Below are 27248 nucleotides of genomic sequence, written 5' to 3' on the forward strand. Positions count from 1 at the left end.
TATTTGGTTGTATGTTGCCAGACAGCTGACGATGAACATAGATTTGACAACTTAGATAGTTTACTGCCACCCCCTCTGGACATGCCAGGTCATTTGTAGCTCTGGTCCAGATTTTTATTTTTTTCCTGCATCTTGCAACTTTGAGCTGGGTTCTGTGGAAGGTTGAGGCAGAGCACTCCTTGGATAAGATGCAATTCTGGCTGGATCAGTAATGACCCAAGATGGGCAAGCCAGAGGACAAAAATGTTGCTGCACTACCGATAGAAGGCCCAGATAATTACTGTTAACCAGTTCAAAAACCTGGGGGTATTTTAACACCATAAGGAGATACTATCAAGTCTTCATTTCTGTATGAGAATGGCTGTGTGTGATTTAAGTTTATCTTGAACTACTATTGAGAAAATCCTTTGTTGGTGCAAACCAGATTATTTCAGAGCTGATTTTTCAGCAGTTAACTTAATCCATTGGGAATTGCTAGCCCTATTGTTATAGAACTTCCCTTTTCAGCAAGGTTTGCTGTCGTGTGTCCACCCACCCGCTCTTTCTACAAGATCCTTCCTCTCGGATTGCACCTAGGTTCCATTTCAAAGCTCTGTCCCTGCCTGGAAAGGGCATGTTTGGGTGGATACAGAGGGTTGGTTAGTGATGGATCTTTATATGACTAGGACTGAGAGTGACTTTGGTGTTAGAGCAGGTGATGAGGATGAAGTTCTAGGAAAAAGGAAATGAAATCCCAAAATTTGTACATTCTTTTCCTACTACAAACTCTAAAGCAAAGGAGTTATGGATATAGCCCTGTACCTCAACACTTGCCAGAGATTATGGCTTATCTGATTGTAAAATAAATTCGTATCCTGGTTTTATGGCACTCTTCTTGTATTGGTGTCATCTTTTGCCTAAAGCTGAAATGAAATAATCACAGATACAAACTAGAAAGATCCTTGTATATTCAATAACCTATCAATTAAATTATTGCATTTTTTTTCAGAAATGTAAACATAAATTATATATCAGGTTTTCATATGATATTCTACTGCTTGGTGACTACACAACTATATATATAATACTATTTATTAACTCAGAATAGCAAGGGTAAGGTCATACTGCTAAATCCTTCACCAAAAATCTTGCAGTTCAGCCCATACATTTCTTAGACTGCTCACATATATTGTTTTATTTCTTCTCTTTTCAACACCCTGTCACAGGTCAACTGACTTCCTGCCACACCTCCAGATTTTCTAATGTCAGTGTTTCTGATGATCAGTAACAGAAGAAACATAAAACAAGGAGACAGAAGATCTGAAGCATGATGTTGATGAAGATGTCTTAATTCAAAATCATGCATTAAGATCTAGAAAAACTCAGACTAGCAATACTGGAAGTTTGTACCAGCCAATGTGTTATGGATAATTGTCAAGAAATACACAAATGTAAAATGACAACTTGCTCTGTAAATAAAGGTACTTAATTGCCAGTAAGAATCTGTGAGCTTTTTCTAATATGCTGCTTGTTGACCAGTAAAAGTTGAATCACCTAGTTTATGTAATTGTCATGATAGTTTGTCCACCGTATGTTAAAGCTGCATTTCACAGACAAAAATGTCACATTGCATATAATTTCCAGTAAAGTTTGTGCTATCTACTGATCTGACTGCTTCTGACAGTCTAATCATTTCATTCAAGGTCTTTCATGAAAATTTACTTTATTGAAAGGAACACAACCAATTCAGGAGTTGTGGATTTCATAAACAGAGAATTTACTGTGAAGATAATTATTTTCTGAAACAACTGGGCTTGCAAGAACCCCTCCTTATTCAGTGCTCCCAATTAAAATAGGCTGCTGTCTACCTGCCTTATGTCATGCCCTGTTTCCCCAGAACAGCTTTAGTAAGAGACACCTTTTTTTTAACATGCAGTCTTGTATTTACCTGAAGAAATGTAAAAAATTTCTAAGAATGTGCTCACCTACTGTTCCTCTGCTTCTCTGCATCAGCAACATTTAAAAGGGCTAAAGCAACTTGGACTATGGCCAGTGTACACCTCCTGACCTTCAGAGGCTTCAGCAGCCTCGGTATTAGAGAGTCACAGAACAATTCAGTCTAGAAGGGACATTTGAGGGTCTCTGGTCTGATTTCCTGCTCTAAGCAGGGTCAACTATGAGGTCAGATCAGCCTCTTCGAGCTTTATGCAGTCAGGTCTTGAATACTTCCAAGGATGGAGGTGTTCATGTGGTGCACAGGACTCGAAATTGACAGGTTTCCCTATCCTCACTGAGGGATGGTCTGACCCTGTGTACTCCCAGAGGTAAAATACAAGCATTGAGCGATGGAAATGTCACTAACTTCTGAGCAAAGACAGAAAATTCTCTCAGACTCATCATGCTCAAGAAGGGATTCTTGATTATTTTAATTATGTGTGTGATAGGAGAGCGATTCATCAAAGAATAGCCCTTAGCCTGGTACTGAAAGTACAGATTTAGTTTTGAGATACAGAATTTCAAACTCCAGGTCTAAACCAGCAAAACAAGAAACCTCTAGGCCGGTCTTTCACTTCTGCAACAAGTTCCCTAATCATGACTATTAGAGTGTGAGCAAGTCGGTTGCACAAATTTATGAGGAAAGAACTCAAAAATATTTGGGGTTGGGTTATTTCCAGACCACAGATTTGAAACTTTCAGCACTCATGGGATTGAAAATAATAAGTTTCTTCCTTTTCTTCTCTAAATCTACTTCTTATCCAGAAAACTGTCCAATTTGACTTTGAAAACTTGAAGCTTCCTGGTACAATTTAATTCCAGTATTAAATCCCACTATTTTATTGCTGATTCTAAGAAAGAATTTTCTATGTTCAAGTTTCTATATTCAAGAAGTTACACTGCAGCATCTGAGTTCTGGCACATAATTCCCATTTCCTGATTAGAGTGTGAAGAGGAAAACCTGAATCTAATCTTGGTTCTCACAGTCCTTGAGGGAAAACTATCTCTAGATCAGGCTCACAGGGAAACTGCAGACCAAAGCACAATCCTTTCCCCCTACATTTATAGCAGAACTAGATCCAGAGGGAATATTTACTGCTGCAGTTAATAGGTTTATCAAAGGTAGGACTTCAGCTGCATAAGCTGCAAGACCCTTCAGGGATGGGAAGATGATTGTTTTTACACTGATGGTCTTTGCCAGGGTGCTTATGACTGCTTTGCAGCTGCTTTGCACAGGCACATATGGTGTAAAATAGCCTTTGGCTACCTATGAATCAGTCCCTTTCTCTCAGGAAAGATTGAAAGATTTTGTTCAATGTCCTTAAATGGGATGAGTACATGTCAAACCATGGGAAGGAATCAGCTTTGAGTTAATTCTCAGTGCCTTCTTGAGAAAGAAGGTGCCAAAACTGTAAAGAAAATTTAAAGTGCTTATTCTTTTTTATTTTACTTTTTGGCTTGTGTTACTCAAGCTTCTATTTTCTCTGTAGTTTAATGTGTTTTACATAAAAAGAAATTTTGTTAGACAGAAATTTCAGGTATTCCAAGGAATAAGTGCAAGTTATCATCAGTTATATAACAGCAACTCACCCTGTAAAGGAAGCCACAGTGAGAAAACGACATTTTTATATATTACCTAGGAAAACTGTAAAATGAGAAAAAATGCCAGTTTCATGTTCATTCATTTTTCCTCTAAAAGATGTGCTTTGTGATGTAGCAGAGAAACTACGTGACTGTCCCTTTAAAAGCCATCATACCAATCAGCAGGTTTAACTGTCAAGCAAGCTGATGTAGGGCTCTTTGAATTACTGAGTGAGGGATATTCTTCCTGCCAGGTCCTGTCCCCTGTAGGCACTGCAGAGAAGTATTATAGGGCAGTCCTTACCTTGGGAATTAGCCTGCAAGACCCCAATGCTGTCATCAAACTGCATAGATTTGATGTTGAGTGACGCCAAGATGCATTCCTTGTCCTGCAGCGAAGCATCATCAATATTATTCTGATTGGCTGACAGGATAACGCACATGTCGCAGAGGTTGATGTTGACAGCCCTTAAATCAGCCCGACTTAATGGCGTACCCTTCGGCACGGGGAGAAAAAAAAGGGGGGTGGCAGAAGAGGGGAAAAAGAAAAACAAATTAAAGATTGAGAAGGAGCTTTGGGAAATTATTTAACAAGTATCTTTTTTATGCTCTGACATTAAGCTGGTCTAACTATGTGCCAGGGAATAGGAGATGTGTGCTAATCTAAAGGGTAGTTGGTGCTGATGGCAGCATTTTAGGTTCAGTCTCAATACTCAGTCAAGCTATTACTAACAAACAAGAAGCAGGAATAATGCCAGCATTCTACATCTCATCGGTGACTTGAAATTGTCTTGATTTAAGTTGCTATCATGTGGCAACCTCTGGCTCTCTGAATGTAACAAGGGGGGGCGTTTTAAATGTCTATTTATCTACTACGAAGTCACAATGGTCTTGGGCAAAAGAACAGCAATTTAAACAGGAAAGCATTACGTGTCCTGCACATTTGAAATGCAATCAGGACAAAGCTATTTTTTCCACCTAAAGCAATACACAGAAAAGGTTAATCCTTTTCAAAGCACGCTTTTGGTGCTTCTAGAAGGGAAACACACTGAGCTTCAAAGCCGTGTGATTAAACCCACTGAAACAGAAACAGGACTTTATCCTAAAGTGCACAACTTGTCCAACGTTCCCTGTTTCACAATCCTCAATCAGATAACAGAATCATTAAAACAAAATGCTGTGGTAGCCTGTGGATTTTTTCCACAGTTAACAAAGCTGAGATATGACACTTCACATGATATTTTTTGTTTAGAATTACACCTGCCTTTCACATTCAGCAGTCCACAGCTGCAGTAACAGAATATTAAGTCTCCATCACAGAAGCTGTGAGGTCCACGAAATACACTTCTTTTTTTTTAAATGGAAACCAGAATCTAGTCTGCTGCCTCACATGGTTTTGGTACCCAAAGACCCCAGTGACGAGGAGACATAGCTGCCCCAGTGTCATGCAGTGACTTTCATAAAATCAAGACCCTAGTCTTCCATCTCTTGATCATTCATGGTGAATATCTCCTGAACTCCACTGAGAATACTCAATGCAGAAGTGAGTTTAAAATGCACAGTGGAGGAAGAGCTCAGTTCTTATTCAGTGACTGCCTGCCTAGTTATTCCATGTAACTTTCAATAATTTGAGGCATGGAACCTCGTGAAAAACAGTATGTATCAAACAGATATGATTTCATTATAAACTATTCCAAAGTTAGAATATGATTATCAAGGCACCTAAATCCTGCCCTTTGTGCTCTACTGTGCACCAAGTGAAGCAGGATTCCTGTGGGGAAAAATAATATGCAATCATGTAATTAATTAAAGGCTCACTGCTAATGATTTTATGCAAAGGGACAGTATTAAGGCTGCCTGAAGATATTTAAAATTGGCATTTGCCTACTTTTGAAGAGTTTACTCAGCAGCTGAAAGGCCTCTTTTAATACAGACTTTAATTTCCACTTTTTTTTTTTTTTTACCAGAACAAATGTTTTTATATTCAGCTGTAACCACATCTCCAACAGCAGCAAGTTTTACCTCGTGAACCAAAGCACAGAGAAGCATGAAAGTAGTCTCCATTTAACAGGTTCCTACAAGTATCATCTCAGAAACTTAAGTACATTTTTAAATTAGTATAATTAGATCAGAAAATTGCTGCTATTTTTAACTTTATATCACTATTTTGAATCAGATTGCAGGGGAAAAAAAAGAAGAAAGGGTAATGAAGTCTGTGTGGTCTTCAGCACCCTTTATTACTATGTCAGATACAATTCCTTTATAAAATTCCGTATTTTTTTAAGCTGTATCAACTAACTATTTAAGGTGTTCAAGTCAAAATTAACAGAAAGCTATTTTGAATTTTGGAGTAAACTGGGGAAAGTAAAGCTGGCGTACATTTCTTTAATGATCCTTCCGAATTAAGCATCAAAACTTTGCAAAAACACATTATTATAATGGATACACATTATATACTGGAAGCAGTAACAGGATTCTATTCTGTTCAATAGTTCAACAGTATTATCAATTTAATTCTGATTCCCTAGTCTTTAGCCTTCATAGTGACTAGAATTAAAAGGAATTGGCAGAAAGAGGAGGATATTAACTGACCCAATCTGATATTGACACCATTTTTGTGACAGCAGAGAATCTTGTGACACCATCTGTTGGATCAGGTTACAGAAAAATGCCAAGGGCTAACACTAAAACTGCATTTACAGTAACAAAGACCTACAGTCTGAATTAATCAAAAAGCAAAGACAGTCCTTTCATTCTACAGCTATTTTCCCAATTATTCAGCTAAAGTTACATCCATCATGGACATTTATTTTTAACTGCTGAAATGAAATTATTAAGAACTAGTGAACTCATAATTTTTCATTCTTAAAAAACATCTAAACTAACTTTACTACATAACATGCTGAACATTTTCTTTCACACTTATACCATGGGTTCCCACATGTCATTTATAGCAATGGTCACCTAAGATCACCAGCTTGGAGGGCTTCATTTGTTAGTCCTGGAGCTCTTGCTTCTACATTTTGGTCATATGAGTGAATCATAATGATACGTAGGAGAAAAAGGACCTTTACAGTTTTAGTGGCTGTGTCTGCTAAGATCAATAGGAGCTTTGCATTGATTTTAAAAGGGTCAGGGTTTTGCTGTACTTCCATACAGGACTCTGAACTGAAATGCCAGGGCAGTGTTCCTTATAAAGCAGGCCAGTCCACAGGAAGCCTTTATGAATACATAACAATATTGCGTAGACAGAGTAACAATAATTTTTTCAAAGGTTTTGTGCATATAAAACCAAAAATAGTATCATAAATATCTACTGTCATTCTGTCAGGGAAATCACAACATCAGAACTGGCTCCATGCAGGGCACTACAGTGAATGCTCAATACATAACACAGCTAATACATCTGATAGCAGCTGAAATTCATCCGATGAGGATGATGAGGAACCAAACACTGCAGCAAATATCTTCTAATAAGGTCTCACAGGGCTCTGCTTTTATAGACACAGTAAAGGGAAAATCTAAGTCCTCAGGCCTATAAGTACACAAAAGTAAAAAAGCCCAAGATCAAAGTCAATACGAATCTGTCCAGTCGGTGTCCTAAATAACAAAGTATCAATAATATGGCTTTTGAACTTACAGGCAAGATTGAAACCTTGGGGAAGTTATGCAGTGTCTCCCATTCCCTTCTCAGGTATTCAAGTGAACCCACAAACACAATGTGCTTGAGTTCATGGTAGTGAAAGTTGCTGGCTCGTAATGGCATCACTAAATTTCTTAATCCAATCAAAGCAGATTTAACATCCCCAAATATGCAAACGACTACATGCCCACTTAAAACTGTCATCGCTGCTTCACTTCGAGTCTAAAAAAAAACAAATAAAACAAAACAAAAAGACAAGGGAAAAATGAAACAAAGGGAATCTTAAATAATATATTGAGTTTAAAACCAGGAAAAATACAACTGTCAATATTGTTCATGCACAAAGAAGTAGTTTGATAACAGCTATTCATTTTATCCTTAGTTATATTAGTTAAATATGCCCAGCAGAAAAAAGAAATTGTTCTTGTTTGCAAATCCTTCAGCATTTGGGAAGACATTGTATTGGACCAAATTCTGGTCCTATGCAAGTTTCTATACATGAGGACTGTGACTCTGGTTACAAAGTACTGTGGGCTTAGCTAAGGATTATAGAGAAGGTATGCAAAATCATGCCTTAGTTGACAAATCGCTAGCTGGGTTTTTTTCAGGACCAATTTGTAAAGGAAGATGTTGAGTGTCCGGTGCTCCCAGCAGGGCTTTGTGATACTACTCAGATCTTGTGAATTGAGGACCACAGTGTCTTAGAGTCAAAGCTCTTACTTAAGGACAAGCTGCTGTTTCCCTGAGAAGCAATTCACGAATGCTCTACACTGCCCTGCTTTAAAATGGAAGCCCACATATGTCACAGAGCTTCTCTCAGTGACAAAATAAAAGTGCAAGATTTTGACTAAATTTTCACGCCAATTGGACTTACTGAGGAAAAAGGGTCTCATGGAGAATATTTAAACAGTGTCCAAAATTATCTTCTTGTCTCAGAGTTCGCACTTATTTCAGCATTGCTCAGCATTCAGTTCAGTTGAGCAGGCAACTCAAACACCAAGATGATGAAATAAAGCCATATGGAAAAAATGACCCTAATTTCTGGAGCCAGTCTTGGCATTGTGCTCCATCAAATAGCCAGAGAACCACGGACACTGTATTGCCAAGAAATTTACACTCTCTATCATGACACAGAAGTTTTGCCAATGAACAAAACTAAAACAGTGGTTAGCAGCAAAATTTTCCTCTCCCTTATCCACAGTATATGTCATTTTTCTAAATTACAGAAGCATTTAAGATAATTAAGATTGGAATATGCAGCAGATATGCTCATTATGTCAGAAGAATGGGAACTCTGATTAGAAGTTTTCTCATAATTTTAAAAATGCATGAGCTTTCAATTTCTCCAGGGCAATTACATTGACTTTCATACAGCTTGACCAAAAGAGTCCTCTTGGCCTTTCAAACGGCAGAAGACATGAGCGAATCCTCGAGTGAAACATGTAAGTTGTCTCATGCCTCTGCCCATGCGTCTGGAATACTCAGACTTTACAAGACAGAGACCAAGTCTCAAAGGCAGGTATGTAAAAAATGTCACTCCATAAATCAGCCATAAATCTGTATGTAGCCATGCATGGCAAAAATGCCTTCTTACTACCTGATACTGCTGGAATGTTGCAGAGCCAAAACAGACCGAAAAATTAATTATTTTCTGACTAGAACATCATCAAATATCAATTAGAAGACAAGCCGGGAAATCTCACCATCTTCAAATTATGCACTAATTTATACTTGTGTGGTCTCTAAGGACAGCATTAAATTTGCATAGATTTGAATGTAGACATAAATTGTGGACTGTGAGTTTGAAAAGGTGTAGGGAAGCATTTTGCTGGCAGTGTCTTTACTGGTGATGATGCATGAAGCAGAAAGAACTTGGACAGACTTGCAGATTCACCGGCTGGTAGTGGAAAAAATTAACATGGCATAACCATGAGATGATGATTGAGTCACTCCCCAGCACCATTTGTGGAGGAACACTTTCAACGTAGGGCAGCATGTAGTTTGTCAGCTAAAATGTGCTTGTACCACAAAGGAGGATTTCTATCTCTATTACAAGGTGTTTTACAGCAGGGCTACCCCTTCTTGCTTGCTGATAACAAATAAATGATACAATTTAAAATTGTTCAGGCAAACTCCATCTCAAAGCTCCATCTCTAAAATTTGGAATTTACTTGCTCAACTATTTAAACACTGATATTGCAATTCCAGGCAATGTCAGAGTTATTACAGAAACCCCTGAGGAGAACTGGAGACAAGCTTTTAACCCCTGATTGCTAGAATAACTGGGGCTGTCACCATCGTTGGCTACTCCATGCCACAGTGCAGGAAAATCTAAAAGAGCAGGCAGCTTTATGAAGTGCGACAAAGTGAAGATCCACAGGGGAGTTCATTTCAAATGTAATCAGTTTTGCGTACGAGATCTGGGGTTAGTTACTTGCTGCTCTTAGGTATGAGTACATGAACACAAGTGGCATAAACTTTCAAAATAGACTGTGATAGTCCTCCTAATTATTTTTAATGACTTTAGTCACTTTGATGGTTTTCCCAGCTAAAGAAATGAAACAAACATAGACAGGGCTCACTGCAACATGCTAGTCAGAGCAGGAGCACTATTTGCTCTGGCCTATTTTGGCATCTTGAAATATTGGGTGCTGAAAGAGAAGTTCTAAGAGAGTAAAATGAATAAAAAACCAATTAACAATAATTAAGAAAACATCAATAAATAAGAGGTAAGTCAAAACTACGCTTGCCTGTGTTAGAGTCATTATTGCCTTATGTAAAGAGAAAAGTGGGGCATTTAAGTATTTCTAATCTTATTTCTTTAAAGATTTAAACCAAATACACAAATTTCAGTTTCTGAAAAAGGAATTCTCTATACTGGATGAATTTTTATTGTTGTACTGGGCATAAAGACTTATGTAACCAAAATTCTTTAACCAAAATCTTAGCTTCAGTTTCATTGCTCTGCGCTCCTGATTTCAATACACCGGATTTTGTGACAGTGGAGACTAACTTTTTTATGCATTAGACATCAGTTCTATGGTTTAAATAACCTCTTTTCAAACACTACTTATCATCAATACCTACCAAAATGACCTTTTCGATGTCTTTGGCTGGACACCAATGAAACATCCCTGTAGAGTCATATTTTTTCACGTTGGCATCCATATTGTCAATCTGCTCATTGCCAGGAATTAACAAGGGGTCATGCCTGGGGAAAAACAAGTTGAGGACAACATAAATGGAAAATACTATGAATTATGGATGGAAAGATATCCCAAGAGCTGTGTACAAAGAGGGGTAAAAATAAAAAAATAAAATGTATTTACACTTTAACCTGCTTTCAATAAAGACTTTTTAAACAAAATCTAGATATAAACAAAAATTTAATTTTTAAATTTTGGGTGTAGTTTCAGTGGCTTTCGGTCGTCTTCTATACCAATCAGCATTTGATTTTAAATAGGGTTTTCTGACACCACCACAACCAGGTAAGTTTTTTTTCCTTTCCAGTCCCACCTCTCTGAAATACATATCCAAGCTCCTACAGGCATCTGCAATGAAGTAGAAGGGATAGGAACAGAGCCCCATGCTGACTGAATGGCATAAGTATGGAAAGCCAATTACTTGCTTTTACCACATACAACTTCTGACGTGATGCTCTTCACAGTAAAAGCTTTAACAGGCTGCACTTTAAATATTTTAGCAATTTGCCCAATCATATTTTGCTTTCCCAAACTGAAGCCCTTTAAAGATTCAACAGTATGTCATTTTAGAGCAGACTGACTAACAAATGCCCACATCTGGAATACATGATTTTAATACCAAACAACAATGTCCATTTTCTCTGACAACTCTACCTGTGATAACCTTCTAAGTGTTTCCGTGGCAACATTTTAAAGCACAAGGCTTCTCTAAGGAGAAGCAAATGAAAGACATTTTTATGAACTTGCTCTCCAGCTACATAGCTACATCCAAGCACAGACACATAGAGTTCTTTAATTTATATGCTAAAATCAAACATTGAGCTAAGCACTAAGTGACTCCAACACTCTCACATGCTGGTGAAGACCCCTAAGTGACTGCATTATACAATAGCATTAGCAGAATAGTATTCACAAGGTACAAGGTAAACCCTAAACCATAATACTATGATTTAATAGTGCTTTTTCTGGAAAGCTAGTCTTTACCTCAGGTTTTTGTCATGAATGCTTGAAATATCTTGATATAGAATTGTAAACATTTCAAAGAAGAAAGTATTTGCAATGTAAGAATATGTTAAGTACTCGGAGACAGGTACCCGAATTTTAAGCAGTTTGCCCTCTGAAGCCTGTTAGAGAAATGCCCATATTGTCTGAGCTCTTAAAACAGGAAAAGCAGGAAAAGTTTCCTGCTTTTAAAGCATTTCAACCAGCATGCTGTGGTGAGACCCTCTCTAGTGCATGTACTGCTACAGCAGACTGAACATAGTGTGAGATATGGGTTAATTAACCTTGAACGTGGTATGTTAAGTTACCATGCAACCAACACTTGCATTCCTATGAAAAGTATATTCTCTAATTAAGTCAGGGTGATTAATTAGTGTAATTTCATAGCCATAGATTACAGATCAATTGAAATCAGTGGAAAACTCCCATACATTCACTCAAACAGGATCAACTCGAAAGTGGCTCAAAAAAGTTGAGAAACTATTAACACAATGTTCCATTTTAACCAGAATCTTCTGATGCTTTAAGACAATCAATGCCCTACATGGCAAAGATATAAGTCAGACTCATCCGGAAAAAAGAATAACTATGTTTTCAAACTTTTAAAATTCTCTCAATAGAGATTCAGTTCAGTGATTTCACTGTAACCCACTGGCAGCAGAGAAGCCCTAGTGGTCTACCTGGAGTCTCTGATTCTACTCCAAGCTGAATAATGACAGGCCTTGCGTAAGTGTGTTGCATCTTCTGTAGGAAGCAAAAATGGAAAAGCTGTATCAAAGGGTTTTGTTGTGGTGGCTTCGTTGTTGTATTGTTGGCTTTTTTTTTAATTACTAAAAAATATCTAGACTCTGCATTCTCTTCCTCTATACATCAGCAAGATGGTAGTTTTGTCTGAGAGCTGACTGAGATGCTGCTCACTGGGCATACCCCACCTGCTCAGAGTTGCAGGTGGCACAATAAGATCTGCAGCATGAACACACTTGCATTTGAAGGCTGTACTAATCTTAAGACAACATTTAATGCTTCTCTGTCCCAGCTATTTTTTCTAATGGAATGTGTTAGCTATATGTTTGAAAAAAAAGAAAGTTTTCCAAAAGATTAGAAATCTTCAGGAGTTTCCACTGAGAAGTGCTTTTCTTTCTACTGTTTCAGGGTTAGGAGTATTTTCCCCCAATACTTTAACAAAACATTTCTCCATGAGTTTTTCTAGAGGAGCACTGAAAAGTTCACTTTCCAAAAGCAAAGTTCACCAGTCAAATTACCTTATTTTCCTTTCAGAAATCAAGCAAATGTAGGAAGGGATTTTCCTCCATCCTTCATCAGAGGAACTATAATAAATCAGTTTTTTAAAAATGTCACATTCTAGTTTTGTAGTTAGTGTTTCCTTTCTGCTCTGAGATTTAAAATTAAACAGATGATCTGAAGCTTTAACACAAGTGAGTATTTAGCAGTACTCTAATCCCAGACCCAAAAATGATTCACAAAAATGATACAAATCAAAAGGAATGTTATAACAAAGCAAGTGGTATCAGATATCTGACATCCAATTATGGTCAACTGCCTTGAGGTTGAGGCAATTTTTAGAGTGTGAGTGCTTAAAGCCTAGCACAGTTCTTTTGGGTTTTGCATCCTAACAGGGAACATTCAAAGTAGCTTCTGCCAAAGGTTCATTAGAATATTTCAGGCTTAAATGTAAGTGGGCTGAGGAAAGAACAAAGCATACGAATAATCAGATATAACTCCCCGTTGAAGTTTTAGGTAACAAGTTGTGATTTTTTTTTTAAACCTTTAGACTTATTTTTTTAATCAATACATGCATTTATTTGCAGTATCATAAACTGTTTAGACTCTGCTTTACTGCTTGGAGTATACCAAGTGGGAACCTTAAAGGAAGCAAACAGGATTAGACACACAATACGCAAGCATGCTAAGAGATATTATTGTACTGCCTTTACTCCAGGATAATGGATATTGCCTGAGAAGGACTCTGTGATATGACTAGCCACATTCTGTTTCACAATATGTGGGGTTATTCATGTAAGCGTGTTTATTAAATGTAAATCTTCTGGGCTAAGATATGATTTTAATCTCTCTTTAACCAATGTTCTTTCATTCTCAGTAAAGTGATCCGTGAAGATGTCTCTGGACATTGGAAACTTCGCTACTTAGGTCCAACTTTGTCCTCAGATGTTACTGAGTGTATCAGAAGATAAACTGGCTCACATATTTAAAAACTGAATTGATCACAACAGTGATAAAATAGTATTACTAGTTTGGACATATACACACTCATTAATCTGATAATCCAAACCTGTTTTGCAAATACTCAAAATTAATTAAGATAGACACACAGAGAGGCCAAAGCTGTCAAATCTGCCTAAGGCATTTGGACCCCCTCTTCCCATTAAAATTTATGTTACACAAAGCATTACAGTTGTTGCCTTTACAGCCAAATCATGGACTGAATGCTTCTAGAGCCTCTCTGCCTCCTCATCCTTGAAGATGGCCTTGTCAAGCTGTGCTTGAGTCACACTGGCAGGTTACTGCAGAAATGCTTATATTCACACTGCAGTCATTATGCTCTCCAGGCCTGCAAAGTCCTCTGATTCAAGAATTTAAGTCACATGAAGAAATGCACTTTCTGTCAATTAAACCCCTAGTATTTGTTTTAATTGAGATGTTGGTTTTTATGACTTGCAGTGACCAAAGCATGCGGTCCTTCTGGCTAGGAAAAGACATGTAAAGCCATATGGAAGGAAAGGAACAAAAGTTAAATTTCTCTCATCCATACCCCCAGTTTAAAAATAGCTTCTCTGGTTCTTATGGCAGATATTACATACGCATGACTTAAAATGAAGAGCAAAATACCATCTTTTCAAGGTTTTGAAGAGCATATAATGCCACTTATGTGCAATTAAACTTGAAAACGACGCTAAATGCCATGCTACAGCTGCAAACCCAAAAAGCCTGCCTGGAAGACAACAGCCTAAAGCAAAACCATAAATCCCACTTACAGCAAACCTACTGCAAGGAAGTCAACATTACATTTTAAAGAGCACTGCTTCCCTAGCACACATTTATCACCACTGCAAAATCTGAGATTTTGACTCTGAAACTTTTGGGTACTGACTAGGGATGGACAGAGCTGCAGAGACCATTCAGGACTAAATGGCTGCCTCATTAAATGACTATTGTTAAACATAGCCTTGTATTATGTTACCCTTGTCTTAGCCCTCTTGATATTATTCATATGCAATAGAGAACTAGAGCAACATACACTCCCTGATCTGCAGTGGAACTACTCCGTGTGATGAGCACTGGGAACAAGAACACTGTGTGACCAAAAGGGAGGACTCCGGGGTTGTACGAAAATAAACTGTAATCTCTTAGTCTTTACCCATTAGTAAGACAATATCTTGGATAGTTTTTATTCTGTCCTCTAATAGAATTCTCCTTATATGAAGTCAATGCCAAACACACCTGAAAAAAACACTATTCCTCTTTAACATGTATTTGTTAGAGTCTGGAATTGTGCCTTTCTCAGGTAGACATATCTGGACTTTGTGCACAAGATGTTTAGCAGTCTCCTGCACAAGATTCAGGGTCTTTAGAGACACCTTGCCTGTGGTTCAGAAATTTTGAGTTTTCCTACCTGACTTACGGGTTTGTGGATTTGTCTTAGCAAGCATATGCGCACAGATGCTTAATTTTAGGAGGAAGAAGTGAGTTTGCTGAAGGTAAGGGAGGAATTGAAAACACGCTAAAGCATGTCTCATGCCTTCGAAATTTCTCCTACAACTACCCTAACAAATTGTGGCAATTAACATGCTGTTAGTGTTAGATGTATGCAGCCAGTGCAGGTGCTAATAATTGAAAAAGCATTTAGAGCTTTTACACCCTGGCTGAATATTTCATGATGTGCTGCATGTTTCACTATTTACTCAGTGGGCCTCTGTCACTTCAATCTTCTGTGACTGCTTTGACTGGTGCTATAAAGCTCAACCAAGACAGAGTGACGGCTTGTCACAGGAAAACTCCACTGACTCTAGCAGCTCGCTGGGACTAGCTATGAAGGTTGTCACGACATTCTGATGGAATTCAGCAAATGTTTTGTGACTAATACACCCAACATTTGTCGGCTACCATTAGCCATTCCCTGTGACCCTGCAGTCTGTGTGGATGGCATTAAGTTGTAATGAGAAATTGTTGCCTCTGTGTGTTGCACTAATGACACTCTCTCACTGATCTTTCCTTTCACAGGTTAATCAGAAATGAAATTTGTAAGGATTCAGTGCCCGGATGCACCAGGCTTTAGAGAAGAAAACCCAGTGAGAGAAAGAGAAAGAAAACCTTCGCTTTACTGCTAAATGCTTTCATTGATATATTCAGAAGCTATCCTAATACTACTACAATATCATACTGTCTTTTTCCCTAAATCTAGGAAGACTATATCTAATACAGTGGTTGGTACCTAGTGCCTTGTCCAGTTCATGGACTGAACTACAGGGTTAATTCTCCTTTCTTCCTACTTGCTCTGCCCAGATGTTGCTGGTTTTATTATTCTCAGAAGCCTTACTGAAGATTCCCCATTAATTTATCAAGATTATTAAGAACACTGATATAAAGCTGTTCACTGTAAGAATCTTCCTTTTTAAAGTATCTTGATACTTAAGGACATGATCAGAATATCCTTCTGAAGTATGAAGCCTCTCACATAAAGTAACAAAATAGTTAACTCTGAGATTTTTGTATAAGCAATTTAATGAGGGGGAGAAAAAGAACACAGTCAATGTGTTTTTTAATATTTCCCATTTAGATCTTTTGAAGCTGCAGAACTAGCAATCTTTGAGGGTAGGAAAATGTACCTGAAAAAATAATTTCTCATTTGTAAAAAAATAAACCCACAGTTAAGTGGCATCATAAAATGTAAGAGAGTTTTTGTCACTTAAATAAAGTGTGTGACCTTATGATAAAAGCTACCACTGTTGCCAGTCAATGTTTATAAGAATACATTTTTTTCTTTAAAACTGGTTTACAGCTAAAGAGCTTTTTCTTTCTATTGCCTTGATCGGGTGGATCCTCTCTTACCCTGAAATTTATAAAAACAGTATTTTTCTTCTGCTGGAAAAGTCTCTTTTCCTTTCCTGATACTGCTCTCTCATCCCAAAAAGACTTGTGCTAGATTTAAAAAAAAAAACCACCAAAATCTGATGCCATTCTTATATGGCTTATAACACAACTACTGTATTGGGTTTGCATGGCCAGGTTCTGGTAGCCAGGGGGCCAAAGGGGTGGCTCCTCTGAGAAGCTGCCAGAAGCTTCCTCCTCCATGTCAGTCGGCTCCAGCATGGATCTGCCACTGGCCAAGGCTGGCCCAATTAGAAATGATACTAAGACCTCTATTATAACAGATTTAAGAAGAAGGAAAACAAGGTTATTGTGCAGACATAATTGCAGCCAGAGAAGAGCAGGGTGAGAACATGTGAGAAGAACAGCCCTGCAGACACCATGGTCAGTGGAGAAGGAGGGGCAGGAGGTGCTCCAGGGGCCTGAGCTGAGGCTGCCCTGCAGCCCACGGTGAAGCAGGATGCTGCCCTGCAGCCCATGGAGGTCCACGGGGATGCAGAGATCCCCCTGCAGCCCATGAAAGAGACCCATGCTGGAAAAGGTGGATGCCTGAGAGGAGGCTGGGACCCCACAGGAGCCCCATGCTGGAGCCCCCTGGCAGGGACCTGCAGACCCGTGGAGAGAAGAGCCCATGCTGGAGCAGGTTTCCTGGTAGGACTTGTGACCCTGTGAAGGACCCAGGCGGGAGCAGCCTGTCCTTGAAGGACTGAACTCCGTGGAACAGTGACCCAGACTGCAGCAGTTTGCAGAGAACTGCCGCCTGTGGAATGGACTCACATTGGAGAAGTGCATGGAGAACTCTCCCATGGGATGGACCCCACACTGAAGACAGGGAAGAACTCTCCCTGAGCAGCAGGAGAAATGACATGTGATCACTGACCATAAACCCCACTCCTCATCTCCCTGCACCTCTAGGGGGAGGAGGTAGAGCTGGGAAGGAGGAAGAAGTGGGGGGAAGATGTTTTAAGGTCTGTTTATACTTGTCATTATCCTGCTCTGAATTTGTTAACAACAAATTTAATTAATACCTCTAATGCAAGTCTGTTTTGTGAGTGATCTCAGTCACTGTGTCAACCCAGGAACCCCTTGTTGTATTTTCTCTGCCCTGTCCAGCTGTGGTGAGAGAGCAGCTTTCAAGGGTGTCTGGGATCAGCCAGCATCAACCCACTACAGTCTCTTTGAAACCCTCATACCATTCTACAGATAAAGAAGCCAGTCCTTCAATTCAACAAAGAAATGGAAAGGAGACAAATTAAACAGGAAACCAAAGTCACCACTCCGTGGTCTATCAATGGTAGCAAATCAGGAAGCTAAAAGATACTACCACATATCGTTTAAATAATTTAATTCTATATTATTGTTAAAAACTGGTGTAAGGCAACATGGTAATAACTGAATTACTCCTGTTGTTCATGTTGGTTGTAGTGAACTCATAAAACAGAATCAGGAAGTGAACTGTGCTATTATACACCTGCTGGGTTGCAGCTTGGTTACCATTGCATATTAGCACTGTATAAAATCTGGATATAAATCTGAGAGTAAAAAATGGAAAATTCCAAGGCTGAGGGACATAAATATATACTACCATTATGGTTAATCAGTGGGCTTTCACCTTTTCAAATCTTACCTTTAGGTCTTTAATATATATGGTTCAAAGGAGTCATGGAAAATGATCAGAATCAACTTATTTTACCAGTTTTAGCTTGAGAAATGCTTCCCTAGATCTGCCATTACTTTGTTTTTGTAGTTTCTATAAGAAAGCTCACAGTTTCAGTTCATAGAAGGGCAGCACTACAGTGGCAGAGGCAATGCAAATTCATGCTGAGTGGCACTAGCAGAAATGTGTATGTACATTTAAGTGTATGTGGCTTAGTGGGTGGATGAGGAGATAAATGTGCACAGCCATTGTTCATATACTTAAAATATTATATACAACTTCAGGAAAAAAGACAGGAGGTTTCCTCTTCAGCTTCAGATAAATAATCTCATTAGGCTTCTGGAAACGTATGCCAAAGAGCTCACTTTTTTTTCTGTGTCATTTAGCTGGGTCTTGACAGTTTTTGAGCAAGTTTTATTGTCTGGTTGGGAATTATTTTAGATCCTCGATCAAAAAAAATCCTCAGGCTTACGAAATTCTCCTTGGCAACACACTGAAAACCCAGTGTCCTCTGATGCCTCTGATTCTTATGTGATCAGGGACACTAATGATAATGACCCTTTGCTGAGTATGCTACTTGTCTAGAGGCCTATGTCAACTACACCACTACATTCAGAGTGGACAGGGACAAACTATTTGTTTGCTCCTCAGGCCCCTTGGGCCCTGTCATATGCTATTTGTTCTTGCATTAAGAGGTAGTTTGACTCAGCTGGGCTGACATTTCCTTCAAGTCAGTGTATTCCACTCATGCAGTAGCAGCTACCAAAGCATTAAGTATAGACTTGAGGCTCGGCAACAATCATTTAAGTGCCTTTTTTGATTCATATCCAGGGCTTTTCACATTTTTACTGGTCATTCTGAATTCAAAATGACACATTTTTTAAAAACTAGCTTTTGTATTTGATATTCAGGCAACACAGCCTCCTCATAGTTAACGTAGCTGCTCATCAATAACACGCATCAGAACCTGCAACTGAGATGATGAACAGGGACTGATACTGCTGCATGATACCAGAGGCATTGATTGGTTCTACTTTTCTTCTCCACCTCATGAAGGACACCTGATATGTGATCACTCTCCCAGTCACAGCCTTCCTTCCTTTTCCATTTCCTATTTAAATTTTACTTTTTACTGTAATAGGATGTCCTTGTGTTCACATCTTAACAGGAGGAGTATCTATTTTTTCCTGTGGGAGTTTCAGTTATTTAAAAAAAATATCCACGCTCTTGTGCGTTTAATGGGGCAGACATTTGCTGATGTAAAACAGGTAAAAACAGTAACAACAATGCTGTGTATTTTTCTGGTTAATTTGCATTTGTAGGTATTGTTGGAATTTGAAAGATTTGTTTCTGATTGATTAGACTCTTCTAGTATTGCATCAGTGTGATTCTGCTCATGCCATTTGATGTGATGCAGCAGTCAGACCAGTGACTTCCCAATGTGAGTCTAGACCATCTGTGATATATGAAAGAGCATTTGTATGCCAGTCGTCTCTTTATATCAGTTAGTAATTTCTTGTATTATTGAGTAATCAAAATGATGTAATTAAAAAGATGTCTCCAATGTATCTATCTGGATCATATTTGGTAATGCAGATTTCTACTTACATGTTAGTAAATCTCAAAAATTCCCTCTCTCCTAACAGGTCAGACAACTTGTCATGAGGTTCTAGGGAATCCCTGTGACACCACTTCCATTGTCTGTTCTAGCAATACAAGAAGTCATGAAGTTTTGTCTCATAGTATAATACCCTCTTCCCTGATGCCTCCGCCACTGTGGAAATCTAAAACCTATGCAGCATTTCCAACATTATCTTAACTGTAGGGCTGCTCAGAATGATACAAAAATCACGGTTCGGATTTCAATTTATAAATGAATTTTTCACATATCTGTTGTTTTCATACTCCAGACTTGTCTTCCAGGCTCCTTCTAGATCCTCTGGATCTAAAACCACAGCTGAGAAAAAGTTTGCAAAGTAGCCAGCTATGTCTGGGCAGGTGCGACAGGGGCAAAGCTTACCTGCAAAAGGAGCTTTTAAAGTAAATTTCGGGAAAAAAATCCCAAGATAAATATCAGCTACAGATATGACAGTGCTTTAGCTGATTTACCTCTTGGGTACTTATAGCTGACATACACTAAAGATTTCTGGGCAGGAAAGCAAGTACCCGTCCCTGTCTGCAATTTATGAGGATACGAAATAGCAGATAACACAGTCCACCTTTGTTTCAGAGAAGAGAAAAGGGTTTGACCATTACAAACAAAGCTTAACAGAGCTCTCTTCTGATTCAATCCACTTTGTCTTTTTAGCACCTTGGACCAAAGTTAAGTCAGTGTAGATAAAGAGTAAAAGGAAGAGATGGTTGGGTCTGGGGAGAAGTTGAGGGTGCGAACACTGGGCTGGAGAATAAATTTAGCAGCAACAGAGAAGAGGAAGAAAACAATGTCTGGATTTGGAAGCCTGGCAAGTTCTCCCCTCACTGCTCAACCTGTGTTTAGCAATTCTGATGTGCTACTGAGCAGACAGCTCAGGCTCAGGACGACTACTCTCCCTCAGTCCCTCTTCAGCAGGCAATGAAAGCAGGCTGTACTTTGAAAATCTTCCCCCATCATGCAAACTGACACAGGCATGCTTTTCAAAAACCCACAGCCAATCTGTTGATCATTACTTATTTACAAAGGCCTTCGGGCAGAAAGTCCTGTAAAAACCATACTTGATACGGTATACACTAGCTTTTTCTGCTTGTGGAAAAAAGTACCCCTAAGGCTACCTCAAACCATCACTTTCTATTGCACATAAAATGTACCATGTAACACTAAAGTATTTAATATATATGGTATAATATATCTACAGGAAAGGCATTTGTGTAGAAGTATGTTACCCTGTATTTGGTAATTTGATGTTTTGCTGAAGGCTATGACTTGAAAAAGCCTGCACCTAGTACAGAGGACCTGTCATCTCAGTACCCAAGAGCCAATAGAATAAAGAAGTACCCTTAAGCAGCAAAACTTTGACACAGCTTTGAAGCATATGAAAACAGTATAACTCCCTAGAATTATTATTACTCAAGATCAAAGAAATGAGGCATACTTTACATAGCAAACAGGGACAGTGTGTTCAGCTCCAAATGTTTCAGCTCTTTCTCTCTCTCTCTCTCCTTCTCTTTCTTTTTACTTCTGCTCCCCCAAAATTAGAATCTGGGAGAAGGTGAGTGGGGGGAAACTCCATGGTGAAATTTTCAGCAGTTAAAACAATTAGAACCAGATAAGAGGACTGTCCAAAGGTAAGTAAATTGAAAACGATGCCAGCATGACAACTGGCACTATAAAAATGAGAAGTTTGCCAGTATGCTCGTTTTATTTTTCCTCATAAATGGTAAACAAGCATGTAAATCAGTGTCATATGGGCAAGGCTGAGCTAACAGGAAGGCAGAGAACTTTTAATGATACATTTAACAGAAATAGATGGTCAATAGGAAAAAAAAAGCCACAGCTGGGTGCATTTTCCCTCCATGAATCAATCTCACTTTTGGTTCTGTAATCTAAACAGAGATGAAGACGATTTGTGGAAGTTATGTCCTTGAATATGCCCTATATTTCAGAAACAATAAACAAATATGGATGCTTCTGTAACTGCCCAAAGAAAATTCCAGTCTAGTGACTGAGATACAAAGAGAAATATCACCTACTTGTATCCAGAATCGTTACAGGAACAAAATTATTGTCAATAATACAAATCATGAGAGATTTTATTTATGGGAAGAACTATGTATTTGTATCAATTTTTTCACTTAACCTCTGTGAGCAGGCACAGTTATACACACATAAATCTCAAATTGCACGTATTTGTCTGTTTATATATGTAAATAAGTTTACATTTTTCTCAGTGTGTGTACATATACCTATACACAGAGTGGAAAATCTCTGCTGTGGTATTTATGCATACAATTATGGACTGAGGGTCTAGCCTGGCAACACAGGATATGCAAAAAGAGAGCAGAACAGCCTCCTTGAAAACTCTGTCTACCAAAGGATCCCATTTTGACAGACTTGAGCAGGTAAAAGGCAAAGCACAGTGAGAATAGAATGGAAATGACATAATATTTTAAGAGATTACAATTTCTTGTTGCAGTTATACTTTTAACAAATCTCTTAGAGGTAATTTGTCCTATGAAAGGAAACTACATAGTTATACAAAGGAGTACCATTGTAAAATAACGTACATATAGCAACAGGGGAAAATATCACTAACAAGATGCTGTTTTCATCATCCACTTTTAGAGTATATCCTACCCTCTTAAAAATCCCTGTATTTCATAATTAATGTGCTTTTAGCTTGACTAAAACTGCGTTAGTTTTGAACTTTGCTTTGGCAAGTACATATATTATTAGACTTTTTCATCAGTCTAAATCAATTAACAGAAATTTGATTTCAATCGACAGGATAAAAGGAAGGTAATATTCAGGTTCATTTTTGATTGTGATGATACATCTCACATATGGCCTTAAGTACAGAAAACAGTACTCAGAGGGAATCCAACAAAAAGAGAATTGCCTGAGGCAAACTAACCACATGAGTTCCCCTGATTGGTTAGTGCTATCATTAGTGCCACTGCTGTTTAAGAACTACACATGGACAGGACAGGGTGACAGCTAAGACTTTAAAGCCTATGTATTTTTCAAACAGCTTTTCAAACTGTTTTTCATGACAGAATTTTTTTTCAGCTCTATCATTAACTGCTGACAAGCTGACAGAATAAATACTTCAGCCTTTCAGAAACCATCTAACAATCTTTTTTTTTCACCCCCTCCCCTTATTTTTGATGTGGGGGGAGGAGAGGAGGAAGGAAGGAAGAAAGAAAGGAGATGAAGATATGAGTTTCTTACAGTCTTACCTCATCAGTTTGGGTGAGGAGTTGGGTGAATTTCGCATGCCTCCATTTCGCTGCTTTTTTTTGGGTGATAATGTCGATGGCTGCTCATCTTCAACTGGAAATATAAGGAACTCATGAGATTAATACTGCTCTGAGTGCAACATGAAATACAAGTGAAGTAGCAAAGAACACACACTCTATGTCCATTCACGCACTGATACTTCATCCCAACAGTAATAAAAATCAAATACATGTTAGTTGAAGAGATTGGTTTGAAGGAGAAGCAGAGAAGAATACCAGGGTTTTGAACATAGGTGTTCAAATTGGTTTCAGACTTCAAAAACAAAGGCGGGGGGGACCACATTCGGGTTATTCTTAGTTATTATCAGTTAATCTGCGCTACAGAAAAATAGAATTAGTGCTCTGCTGTATTCCCAGACAGATAAGGTACTATTTGCAATATCAACATAACAGCTGCCAGCCTGCTTTTGCTAATGAACCTAGACACCAGTTGGTTCTTGCTCCTCACATGCCAAACAACAGAGTCTTCATGAAGAGATGTAAAATATTCAATGCCTTGATGTTCAATGATTCAGTTAGTCGGGAATGTGAATGCAGCCTGCCATTGTGCACAGATCTCCAGCACAAGTCAGACCTCATCTCCCTGCTCTCCTCACAAAACGGAGTTTTAACAGGAGTGAACAGAATGAGGTTGAATGGAAGTGGGGAGACAATACCTGTATAACAGAGGATGCATATGTTATGCAATCTTTTAATGAGGATGAGGTGCATTTTCAAAGACAGCTCAATTTCCAGATATAAAATCACTTACAGTTTTGTCAGTCATAAACTACTCTTGGATAACTTATGTAACAATATGTATTGCTTAAACAGGTGCAGCTTCCTAAGAACTCATCTATAAGAATTAACCACAATCTTTACTGTTTTGAGATTGTAACTGCACTTGATAATCTGTATGTAACCTTTACATGTGCTATCAAAGGTAATAAACTCATGCCTGCTTTCTCAGGTTCATGCAAATGCTAATTTATTCTGACATAAAGAAGAAAAAGTAAACTTTTTTCCCATCCTACTGTTAACCAAAAAATTATTAAGAAGATATTATAGCTGATGCCTAGGAAGCTTTTACTTTAAAGCTAAAAGGAAAGACATTAGTAGCAGTAGCTGCTATATATAAAGAGCTTAGTAAACATATGCAGTGCACAAGCAGAGGTTGAGGAAAAAAAAATACTACTTGCAACAAGATACATAGGGAAAAAACCAAAACTGGGATACGTGTCACCTGCCCCTGACTTATCTGTGAAGAAATGAAGCAATAGCCTTTCGCTATAACCCTCTTCTGACACTATTTAATTACAGACTGCATGCCAGCCTGCCATGTCTGTCTGTTTGTCCAAGCCTGCTATGGAACTTCATTTTGCCTTGGTCAAGACCAAAGGGCTGGGCCCTGAAAAGAGATTTTTCTCTCTTTTTAGATGACCTGGCATCATCTAGCACAAGGGAGTCACAACCAAAGAAAGAACTGCAAAGAAAAAAAAAATCAACCAAAATCAACCAAACAAAGCTAATCCCAAAATAAATGTGCCAAAGAGTGGTGTAAAAGATCATACTTAGATCAGAACAATGACTGTCTAATAATGATTTATTCAGTAAGTTCCTTCTCTTCTTGGGCAGCATCCCTAAAGATAAAGGAATTTTCTTCTCATTTGACTTTGTTCTTTTTCCAAACCAAAGTCCTGTAGTGTAAATGCTCATTGATGGTTAGTCAAATGCCATTCTTTGGCTGAGAGATAAATAAGCTCACAGCAAATTCTCAAAAATACACAAACCGAAATTTTCTTTCTGTGACAGTTTGCATGTATTAAACTAGATCACTTCAGTATTTAGCTATGTGTACCATGAAGTGAACACGCAGAGAAATGTTTTGTTGGTAATATCTTTGCAGTTTGGATTGCAAATAAGTGCAAGTCTTTGCACTTTGCAGAACACCCTCTTCAAATTATTCTCTTGAAAATAACCTAGTCTTGTTTTAAACTTCTCTATCAAAAAGTTATTTGCATGCTATTCCACATAGGCAATAGGTTTCAAGATATCCACTGTACTCTCTTGTTCTCTATTGGATACAAATATCCAGTTCCAGCACTTAAAAGATCAAACGAACAAGAACATGAAAATCTTTCTTCCAGAAAACAACAAAATATCTATTTTGCTCTCTTGGGAGTAAAAATTCTAGATTTCACTCAATCTGTTACCATGGAGTTACAGAATATTTGTCCAGAGATGCAGTATGGCCCCACAAGTGTAGTGTTATACAATTTTAGCAGTTCAAGGAAAATACACAGCCATCAGGACCATGGGCAAAAATCTTACAGTAACATTAGTCAACTGTAGATAATATTAGAACCAGAAATATTTCTCTGAACAAGAGAAAACAATATTAAAAAGTAATACTTTCCCAAGTTTGCAGCTAGCTAATAAGACTCCTGTCAGATCCTTTCAAATTCTCAAGGTTAATACAATAAGGATGTTTTTGTACTATATGGTCCAACACTTGTGTTCTCCAGTGACGCCAGGTGATGCTAACCTGCTGCCCAATTAAAATCAAAGTCTTACTAGTAATCATCCAAAATAACAACTTCTACAAGTACACTTCTAGTCTGCACTTAATATTGGTACTGCATCTGCAATAAATAAGCTTCCTTTTTGGGAATGTGCTTGTCATATCCAAACTATGTTACTGTCACCAGTTGCCTGGAAAGTCCAAGGTGGACGTGGCTCAGTAGTTAATACCTGTTAGCAAAGCCTTCTGTGGGATCTCAATGTGTTGCTTAACCAAGAAAGCAAATTCTTCTCATTGTAGCAATGAAAGGAGATCTATATTAATCATATGACAGAAAATCAGGTTTTATTTTTCACTGAAATCTCTGCAGAGTTTGCAGGGCATGTGCAGTTTAGCAACACAGCTCCATAAGAACAGAGGAAGGGAACACATGAAGTTGAAATATGTGAAAAGTATCTAATGGACACTATTACCTATGGCTTGGTTCCCAAAAATGTCGCAGTGATAACTCACAAGTGGTTTCTTAGTAGTAACTAGGTCATAAAACATATTTAATTATTATCCTTCAGGTACTCCTGTCAATTTCCTGCCTATTTAAAGTGGATCTAGCAAAATTTTTAGTAAGATTATTAAATACTTTAGTTTCATGGTTTCTGTATCTGCATTAATTTAAAAGGGAGTCTTAAATTCACTTGCTCTTATGAAAGACAAACATATTTGAATGATGGGGCTGTGATATATGACAACTAATTCTGATATTGTATGTTTACTTTTATTAATGAGTCCCCATTTTTTATGTCTTTATACTACAAGATTTGTATTAACTATAGCCATATTATGTTACACAGACTTTTTTTAACGTTCTCATGAAAATTGGAAATAAGTTCAAGAATTGGACACAGAGTTTTACAGATTTGGAACTCAATTCAGCCTCTGAGTTCTAATAACATTCAAGAGCTTCTTTGCACATCCCTAAGTATAACACTTATTGTACTGCCGTAACAACCCAGAGCTCACTTGTCTAGTAAGAGTTTTGCAGTTCAGGAAGAACTCAATGCTAAAAAAATGTCAGGCGAATCTAATGAGGCTTCAGACACTCAGTTTTATGCTGGAGTTTAATTTAAAGTTACACTGATGCTTTAACATGTTTGCTTATTCTTGAGTAAAGAGTGTTCATTATTTCAATGACATAACCTCCAGACAATGTTCCATGAATTGGTTTAAGATGTGCTGGTAATTTTAACAGCCTTAATGTGGAGTTGAACATCTGTAACAACATATTACTTGACTTTTATCCTCATTTCATTTTTAAAACAAAAAAAAGGGAAAGTCTTTCAAAACAGTGGACAAGTTCATAACTTTTTTCTTTGTTATTTTCTAACTATTTTTAAAACAACACTGTCTCCTTGACTGCCTCTCCCAGGTCACTAGGTGAACTAGTTTACAGATACTTTTTTAGACACCAAAAATAGCTGAAATTTGAAATAACTCTATGTTACTGAACATCACATGAACTGAGATACGTGGTAAGTTCATTCTGCCTAGCATGTAAATGCTTCAAAGCAATTAAATCCTTTGAAAGGTAAAGCACAAACCACCCAGAAACAT

The 27248-nt window shown here is 38.0% G+C and overlaps 1 protein-coding gene across 14 annotated transcripts in view; it reads right to left on the reverse strand.

Annotated features, from left to right (window-relative positions):
- KCNMA1 (potassium calcium-activated channel subfamily M alpha 1) overlaps nucleotides 1–27248 on the reverse strand; it is a 427658-nt gene that overhangs the window by 39958 nt on the left and 360452 nt on the right. For all 14 annotated transcript variants that reach the window (XM_066191493.1, XM_066191492.1, XM_066191496.1 and 11 more), the window contains 4 exons: nucleotides 23081–23174; nucleotides 10286–10409; nucleotides 7196–7420; nucleotides 3860–4052 (listed from right to left, as the gene is read on the reverse strand). In XM_066191493.1, coding sequence (XP_066047590.1) covers nucleotides 3860–4052; nucleotides 7196–7420; nucleotides 10286–10409; nucleotides 23081–23174 — 636 coding nt within the window. The remainder of the gene's footprint in view (nucleotides 1–3859; nucleotides 4053–7195; nucleotides 7421–10285; nucleotides 10410–23080; nucleotides 23175–27248) is intronic.

This window comes from Chamaea fasciata, unplaced genomic scaffold (genome assembly GCF_029207755.1).
Source record: "Chamaea fasciata isolate MVZ Bird 193981 ecotype frontalis unplaced genomic scaffold, bChaFas1.0.hap1 SCAF_9, whole genome shotgun sequence".
In the NCBI taxonomy this organism is placed as follows: Eukaryota; Metazoa; Chordata; class Aves; order Passeriformes; family Sylviidae; genus Chamaea; species Chamaea fasciata.